Raw genomic sequence first — 9,868 nt, forward strand, 5'->3', positions numbered from 1 at the left:
TGATGACAGAGCAAGACTCCGTCTCCCGAAAAAATTAGCTGGGCATGGTGGTGTGCACCTGTAATCCCAGCTACTCGGGAGGCTGTGACAGGAGAATTGCTTGAACCCAGGAGGTGGACGTTGCAGTGAGCCGAGACCATGCCACTAGGAAATCTGACGGGGGAAGATTGCTAGAGCCTAGGAGTTTGAGGTTGCAGTGAGCTACGACATGCCATTGCATCCCAGCCTGGGCAACAGAGCAAGACCTTATCTCTTAAAAAAATCATGTTATAGAAACCATAAAATATGAAAAACTTGAAGTGCAGGTGTTTATAGCCAAATCCTAAATCTGAGAGTTTGTTTTCAACATCCTCAGAGTCAAATATCAGCAGTAAAATTTATCACTCCCAGTTCTTTGCAGCACCATAAGGTCAATGTATTCTAAACAAATGGAGTGGGGCTAAGAATTATTACACAGTTTGCCTTTGTTTTGTTGGTGATAAAAAAGACAGAATTAGGTTGGGCATGGTGGCTCATGTCTATAATCTCAGCACTCTGAGAGGCAGAGACAGGAGGACCTCTAGAAGCCAGGAGTTCGAGACCGGCCTGGACAACATAATGAGACTCTCTCTACAAAAAGCAAACAAACAATTATTTCACAAGACTCAAATATCCACAATGGGGAAGAAGGGAATGCCATCAAGAGAAAAAGGTATTAAAACCTATTGTTGAGCTATAAATTTCAAATCAAACATGCAAAAATAAAAATTTAAAAAAAGAAAAGTACCAGGTACAGTGGCTTGTGCCTGTAGTCCCAGCTACTTGGTTGGCCAAGGCAGGAGGATCACTTGAGCCCAGGACTTGAAGACCAACCTGGGAGACAGAGTGAGACTCTGTCTCTAAAAATAAAAAGGCCAGGTGGTGGTGGTTCACGCCTGCAATCCCAGCACTTTGGGAGGCCGAGATGGGCGGATCACTTGAGGCCAGCCTAGGCAACATGGCAAAACCCGGTCTCTACAAAAAATACAAAAATTAGCCAGGCATGGTGACACATATCTGTGGTCCCAGCTACTAGGGAGGCTGAGGTGGGAGAATCAATTAAGCCCACAAGGTCAAGGCTACAGTAAGCTGTGATCATACCACTGCACTCCAGCCTGGGTGACAGAGTGAGAACCTGTCTCAAAAAATAAAAAAGAAAAAAAAAGAAAAGAATTACCTAACATTAGGGGAGAAAATTAAGCAAGAGGTAGTGTCAATTCTATAGTTTACACATTTTAATAATGTGAATAAATAGAACATATATCAAATTGATAAGACAAAAGTATGGACATATCAATTATATATACATATTATACATACAATCTCACACACACATATAAAAAAAGAATGAAAAAGAATCTAGAATAATTTAGGCATTTAAACTGCTCACTGGGGTCTTTTTCTACAGAATTGTTTAATTATATAATAAATAAGACTATAGAAGAAGAATGAGAAATTGTACATTACAAACTGCATTGTACTCAGGAAGTAATTCAAAGATGATGCCCTTATTCTCCTGGGATTATAAATAAGCTAGTTTTTCTTAATTTCAAACATGCAGGCTGGGCATGGTGGCTCATGCCTGTAATCCCAGCACTTTGGGAGGCTAAGGCATCTCTACAAAATATTTCAAAAAAAAAAAAAAAAATAGCTGGGGGTGGTGGCCTATGCCTGTAGTCCTGGCTATTCGGGAGGATCCTTTGAGCCCAGGCATTCGAGGTTACAGTGAGCTATGATCATGCCACTGTACTCTAGCCTGGACAACAGAGCAAGACTTTGTCTTTAAAAAAAAAATGCAGAAGATGAAGTAATATCCAAAAACTGATTAAATAAGTCCGCTAATTTTGACATTCCTTTTATAACAGAAAATTACAATTGTTGTTCTCTGTGTAAATTAAAATGTACTTTATATATTTATTACATTTCCTCCATATTAGAGATTCTCAAATCTAGCTATGTATCCAATCACCTGGGGAACTTTTTTTTTGAGACAGGGTCTCATTCTATCACCCAAGGTGGAGTGCAGTGGGGCACAATCACGACTCACTGCAGCCTCAAACTCTGGTGCTCAAGTGACTCTCCTGCCTCAACCTTCTGAGTAGCTAGGACTATAGGTGAGCACCACCATGCCTGGCACCTTGGGAACTTTTAAACAGTAAGTTCCTGGAGCCCATCTCTTAAAGATTCCAATTTGAGAAGTCTGGACTGGAAGCCAGAAATCAGAATACATAATATAATATAATATAAAGTTAATGTTAGTGTATTAAAGGAATGCCTACTGTAATTCAGCTAGCTGTTGGGTTTGGTCCCATATTCCAAGTGCTTTCCAAACTCTACTTAACTGTGCATACAAATTACTTGGAGGTGTTACTAAAAGTCAGATTCTGATTCAGAAGGTCTGGAATGAGGCCTGGGAATATGCAGTTCTGACAAGCTCCCAGGTGATGTCCATGCTGCTGGTCCAGGGACCACACTTCGAGTAGTAAGATCTTATGATTTTTAAACCTTTCCACAGGTGAATGATAGAAGTCAGTATCCTACAGCCAGGTGCGGTGGCTCATGCCTATAATCCTAGCACTTTGGAAGGCCAAGGCGGGCAGGTCACCTGAGGTCAGGAGTTCAAGACCAGCCTGGCCAGTATGTTAAAACCTGCCTCTACTAAAAATACAAAAATTAGCCAGGCATGGTGGCGTGCACCTGTAGTCCCAGCTACTAGGGAGGCTGAGGCAGAATAATCGCTTGAACCTGGGAGGCAGAAGTTGCAGTGAGCCGAGATTGTGCCACTGCACTCTAGCCTGGGCAACACAGCAAGACTCCGTCTAAAACAAACAAACACACAAACAAAAACCACTATTAGCTGAGTGTGGTGGCACACATCTGTAGTTCCAGCTACTAGTGAGGCTGAGGTGGGAGGACTGCTTGAGCCCAGGAGGTTAAGGCTTCAGTGAGCCAAGACAACGTCACTGCATTCCAGCCTAGATGACAGCGTGAGATTAGATTACATCTCCCCCTAAAAAAAAGGCCCTACATATCCAACAATAGGGGACTGCCTAAATAACCTAGAAGAACCTTATAATGAAATACTAAGCATCTATTTTTAAAAAATTATGTAGGCCAGGCAAAGTGGCTCACACCTGTAATCCCAGCACTGTGGGAGGCCAAGGCAGGCAGATGGCTTGACCCCAGGAGTTTGAGACCAACTGGGGCAACATGGCAAAACCCCAGCTCTACTAAAAATACAAAAACAAAATTAGCCAGGAGTGGTGGCACACACCTGTAGTCCCAGCTACTCGAGAGGCTGAGGTAGGAGAATTGCTTCAGCCTGGGAGGCAGAGGTTACAATGAGCCGAGATCATGCCACTGCACTCCAGCCTGGGCAAATAGAGTGAGACCCTGTCTCAAAAAATAAAATAAAAAAATTAATAAAATAAATAAAAAATTAAAAATTGGGGGGGTGGGAGGAGGGAGAGCATCAGGAAGAACAGCTAATGGATGCTGGGCTAAAAACCTAGGTGATGGGATGATTTATGCAGCAAACCACCATGGCACACGTTTACCTATGTAACAAACTGGTACATTCTGCACATATACCTCTGAACTTAAAATAAAATTTTGAAATCAAAAAATAAAATTTAAAAAGAAAAAAATTATGTAAATATATACTAACAAAAATAAATAAATAAATATACACTTACAGATAATGAAAAGACATTCAAGATAAGTGAAAATAAAGATTATAAAATTTTATAGAAAGATATGTGTGTGCATATATATATACACACCAGAAAGACGTAAATACTAAAAATGTTTAAAACATTGTACTCAAAGTACTGGAATTTTAGATGATTCTGATGCTTGCTTGCCTGCATTATCTAATATTTCTACTACAATGTATATCATATAAAATTCTTAAAGGGTAAAAAGCAGGTGAGAAGAAAACCAAGCAAACTCCACACATGCACATACGTTTCAAGACCCACTGGAATGGATCTGACTGATAAGTAACTTGCTTTCCAAATAGTGTTCAAGGGACTCCCTAAATTAGAAGCACTTAGAAAGTTTTTAAAACTTGCAGTCTTGCACCCCAATCCAGATTTATTGAATCAGAATTTGTACCAATGGGCCCTAGAGTTTGCATATGAAGCAAATACTGACTCTTATAAACAGTAAAGTTTGGAAATCACAGCATTAAACAAAAAGCTTCCTAGAAATGCAGAAACCCGGACTAAATTCCAACCTATCTGAACAGTAACCTACGGCAAATTCAGAATGAGTGAAATAATGGTGTTTCCATACATATACACCTACACTCACAGAGACCACTGGAATTTCATCAACAGAAACCTGTTCTTAGCAACTGGCTTTATTCCATCTTAATCTTAAGCATCCCATGTGATCAATAACCATTTCCCATGGGCCGACAGAGGTCACAAAGGTTTTCCTTATATTTGACCCACATCTGTCTAAAACTTCTCATTATAACCCCTTCTATGATGTTCTGTCCCTATTTAGTTCTTCATTAATTAAAAGTACTACATGAACATTTATTATGGAACCAAATATGTAGGCAATTCAATCATTCTCCTGTTACTTTCATTTCTCCTTTCTAAACACATTATAGTTGAATAACTTCAATAGATTCTGGTGATTATTTCTTCCAGTGATACTCTCTGAGGTAAACTCAAAGGCTTCATGAGCTTCTATCAGTGAAGGTCCTCAAAGAATCAAGTAAAACCTTTCCTGTTGTGAAAAATACCACATGAACCCCTAAGATTTTGATAAAAGAAAAAGAGAAAAGGTATATGCCACACTGAATGTATTTCCCTATCAAGTACTTAGTATAACAATCAACTCATAAGTCATATATTTATGAAAAGTTTTCAAAAGGAGACATTAAGAGTTTGGGGACTTTCCTAAAGCTAACAAATTAAAACAATTTTTCCAAAAGAAAGTCATGATAGGCTGGGAGCCATGACTCACGCCTGTAATCCCAACACTTTGGGAGGCCAAGGCAGGAGGATCACCTGAGGTCAGGAGTTCAAGACCAGCCTGCTCAACATGGTGAAACCCTGTCTCTACTAAAAAACCAGAAAATCAGTGGGGCATAGTGGCATGTGCCTGTAATCCCAGCTATTTGGGAGGCTGAGGCGGTGGAGGTTGCAGTGAGCCGAGATTGCGCCACTGCACTCCAGCCTGGGTGACAGATCAAGATTCGGCCTCAAAAAAAAAAAAAAAGAAAGAAAGAAAGAAAAGAAAAGAAAAAAGAAAGAAAGCCATGACAGAGTTTTTTCTTCCCCTTTAAAACAGAAAAGAAAACAACAGGAGAAAAAAAAAGTTTGGAGTGAGCTCCTAAGAGGACACAGGAAAGGACCATAATTTCTAAGATGTGGAGGACAAGCCATTTTATTTTAATCCATGATACATTTTAATCATGGATCACACAGAAGGCCAGGCCAGCTAAAACTTGAATTTATTATAACCAAGAAGATTATATACCTACCTGCAGCTCACACCAAGCAACCTCAACCCATGTTTCAGTGTCCAGTCCTTTATATACTGTTTTAAATGCTCCTCTTCCTAGTTCTATGTCAAATTTCAGGAATCTGCCACTAGGAGAAGTAGCTACAGCCTTCATTTCTGCTTCTTCTTCCATTTCCTTTTCATTTTTCTCCTTGAAACAATCTTTTGAGATTTCCGAGGTTGACTTTGAACACTGTTCATATTTAACTTCTTGTCCACCTCTCAGCACATTTGAAGGAAGTTTATCTACTCTTGGAATATTCGTTGCAGCCTTAATTCTCTCATCTTTGGGGGATGATTCGGCAACTTTGTCATCTTCCGTCATTTCAACACTCTTTCGGAAAAATCTCTTCCTTTCTACAGTTTCCCCAGAAGCAGAGAAGGTGCTGTTTTTCTCCTTTAGTCTAGCTTCTACTGTCAAAGTTGCAGCAACCTGGGGAACTCTGTTTTCAAATGAAATTCCATCAGGTTTCTCAGAATCTTCTGTGCTGGCTGGATCCCCTGAATCAGTGGCCATTGTAATTAAAGTTGGCACTAAAATTTTTCCTGTTTCTACTCTTCAGTCCAGTTACATCTCAGGTATCAGAATTATCAGAATGGACTTCCTTTTGCGTGGTCATGTATTTCCATAGCAACCTGAAGGAGGGGAAAGGATATTTTAAAATCACCCTACAAAGGAAATCATTAAGGAGAAAACAAATCACCTGATTTTTTAATCCCTTTTTCCTTAATAAGAAGTTTATTCTTTTTTCTGTCCAATCTTAGGAACCAGAAGACTCTAGGGACTGTGTCTTATCTTGTTTACCATTAGTCCTCAGTGCCTAGCAGACTACTTAGTATATAGCTCAATCTGTCTTCATATTGCATGAATATTGGTTAGAAACCTAGTTCTCAGCTCCATCTGTCAATCCATCAAACTCAAAACGAGTACCCAAACCCTGAGTTCACTTAGCCACAATGTGACAAACACAATAAGTAAAACAACCACATGGTTTCTAGGTGGTTTTTGTCTAAAATTCTGGAATTCATCAATAGTAGTTTCTTTTACTGTACTAAAATATACATATTGTCAAATTTACCATTTTAACCATTTTTAAGTACATAATTCAGTGGTGTTAAGTACATTCACAGTGTTCTGTAATCATCACTACTATCCATGCCCAGAGCTTTTTAATCATCCCAAACTGAAACTCTGTACCCGTTAAACAATGATTCCCTATCAGCCCTCACTCACCCCTGGTAACTTCTATTCTACTTTCTGTCTCTATGAATTTGCTTATTCTAGGTAATTCATATAAATGGAATCAGACAACATTTGTCCTTTTGTGTCTGGCTTATTTCACTTAGTATAATATTTTCAAAGTCCACTGATGTTGTAGCGTGTATCAGAATTTCATTCCTTTTTAAGGCTGAATAATATTCCATCATATGTTATAGACCACATTTTGTTCATCCCATTCATCTGCCAATGGATTGGATTGTTTCCACCTTTTGACTATTGTGAATGTTGCTGCTATAAACATCCAACAGTAATTTGAAATAATGCAAATACTTATAAGCTTGTCTTCAGATTTTAACAGAAACTATTGTCAAATATTAATATACTATCCTAAAACAATAGCAAGAAAGACTCAAAACCATGTATTCTTTTAAACTAGCAATTCTACTTATAGGAACTTGCCTTAGAAAATAGTCAAGAATCTGTGCAAAGATTTAACTATAAAGATGTTCATTCTAGCACTTATGGAAAAAACTAAACATAAGCCTAACTAGTGTTTAATTAAGTATCTCAAAATGAGGTAAGCCACAGCATTAAAAATAACACTGTAGGCTGGGCGCAGTGGCTCACACCTGTAATCCCAGCACTTTGGGAGGCCGAGGCGGGCGGATCACTTGAGGTCAGGAGTTTGAGACCAAATCAGCCTGGTTTAGTGAAACCCTGACCCTACTAAAAATACAAAAAAAATTAGCAGGGTGTGGTGGCGGGCGCCCGTAATCCCAGCTACTCCAGAGACTGAAGCAGGAGAATTACTCGAACCCAGAAGGCTGAGGTTGCGCCACTGCACTCCAGCCTGGGCGATAGAGACTCTGTCTCAAAAAACAAAACAACAACAGTAAAACACTGTAGTCTTCAGTGAGATAAAAGATGTTCCCTATATATTATATGGTTAAATGTAAAAAGGAATACATACAAGCTTACAGAGGTAACTCTGAAATTACGGATTTTTCTTTCTACTTTTTTGTATTTTCTAAAACTTTGCACAATAAACATGTGAAAATATGTGGGGAAAAGTTTTTCAAGTGAGTAGTCAAACCACCAATAAGAAAATGCTTCCCTTCTCACCACAATCACGCACTGCAAAGTTAAGCCTGTATACTTCTTATTATGTTAGGCACCTTGAAAGGCACAGTTTGTCACAAAGATTTATTAAGAATTATGTCAAACCGAAAATGCACAGAAATATCAAATTTGAAAAACTGAAGGAAAAAAACCCTGAACTAAAATAAACAAAATAAAAATAAAAAAAATAGAGACAAATACTCCAAGTTGTTCTACACATTCAACTCACTTCATCAAAATTCCAGCTGGTTTCTTTGCAGAAAACATCAAGCTAATCCTAAAATGCACATAGAATTTCAAGGGACCCATAATAATCAAAGTTTATACAATCTTGAAAAAGAACAAATTTGGAGGATCCATACTTTTTGATTCAAAAACCTACTACAAAGGTACAGTATTAAGACAGTATGGTCCTGGCATAAGAATAGATGTATAGATAAATGGAATAAAAATTGAGTTCAGAAATAAAGCCATATTATTTATGGTTAATTGATTTTCAACAAGAATGGCGGGGGGCAGTGGCTCATGCCTGCAATCCTAGCACTTTGGGAGGCCAAGGTGGGTGGATTGCCTGAGCTCAGGAGTTCGAGACCATCCTGGGCAACATGGTGAGACCCCGTCTCTATAAAACACAAAACATTAGCCAGGTGTGGTGGCAGGTGCCTGTAGACCCAGCTACTCGGGAGGCTGAGGCAGGAGAATCACTTGAACCTGGGCGGTGAAGGCTGTGAATCACTTAAACCTGAGAGGTGGAGGTTGCAATGAGCCGAGATCTCACCACTGCACTCCAGCCTGGGTGACAGAGTGAGACTCTGTCTCACCCCCGCCCCACCCTCCCCACCCCCAAAAAAACCCACAAGGTTGCCAAGAAAATTCAATGGGGAAAGAATAGTTTTTCCAACAAATGGTGCTGGGACAACTGGATATCCACATGCAAAAGAATGAAGTCAGATCCTTAGTAAGTTTTCCTGGGGAAAAAAAAAAAAAGGCTGAGTTGAGTCTCAAAGAAAGATAATTAGCTGTTGTTTCCTGGCTTTTTAATGATTGCCACTGGAGAAATAGAACACTTTTACACTGTTGGTGGGACTATAAACTAGTTCAACCATTGTGGAAAACAGTGTGGCGATTCCTCAAGGATCTAGAACTAGAAATACCATTTGACCCAGCCATCCCATTACTGGGGATATATCCAAAGGATTATAAACCATGCTGCTATAAAGACACATGCACACGTATGTTTATTGCGGCACTATTCACAATAGCAAAGACTTGGAATCAACCCAAATGTCCATCAGTGACAGACTGGATTAAGAAAATGTGGCTCATATACACCACGGAATACTATGCAGGCATAAAAAAGGATGAATTCGTGTCCTTTGTAGGGACATGGATGCAGTTGGAAACAGTCGTTCTCAGCAAACTATTGCAAGAACAGAAAACCAAACACCGCATGTTCTCACTCATAGGTGGGAATTGAACAATGAGATCACTTGGACACAGGAAGGGGAACATCACACATCGTGGCCTATTGTGGGGAGGGGAGATGGAGGAGGGATAGCATTAGGAGATATACCTAATGTAAAAGATGAGCTAATGGGTGCAGCACACCAATATGCACATGTATACATATGTAACAAACCTGCACGTTGTACACATGTACCCTAGAACTTAAAGCATAATAATAATAAAAAAAGAAAGATAATTAGCTGATCCAGGCAGAGGGAAAATCACAAGCAAAGGCATTAAACAGTATGGAGTAAGTGTATGAGTGGTATCATGAGCAGTTGTTTACATGCATATCAGAAGAAGCAGGCAGATGAGCGCAGAGAGGCAGATAGACACCAAGGACTTCTATGCCATACAATGTAAAACAAGGAGACCCATTAAAAAACTACTGCAGCCGGGCGCGGTGGCTCAAGCCTGTAATCCCAGCACTTTGGGAGGCCGAGACGGGCGGATCACGAGGTCAGGAGATCGAGACCATCCTGG

At 39.6% G+C, this 9,868-nt stretch overlaps 1 protein-coding gene across 1 annotated transcript in view; it reads right to left on the bottom strand.

Annotated features, from left to right (window-relative positions):
• WNK3 (WNK lysine deficient protein kinase 3) overlaps nucleotides 1–9,868 on the bottom strand; it is a 173,585-nt gene that overhangs the window by 133,875 nt on the left and 29,842 nt on the right. Inside the window, exon 2 of the mRNA XM_011946574.1 lies at nucleotides 5,519–6,174. Coding sequence (XP_011801964.1) covers nucleotides 5,519–6,055 — 537 coding nt within the window. The 5' untranslated portion in view covers nucleotides 6,056–6,174. The remainder of the gene's footprint in view (nucleotides 1–5,518; nucleotides 6,175–9,868) is intronic.

Source organism: Colobus angolensis, unplaced genomic scaffold (assembly GCF_000951035.1).
Source record: "Colobus angolensis palliatus isolate OR3802 unplaced genomic scaffold, Cang.pa_1.0 Scaffold250, whole genome shotgun sequence".
NCBI classification, from domain to species: Eukaryota; Metazoa; Chordata; class Mammalia; order Primates; family Cercopithecidae; genus Colobus; species Colobus angolensis.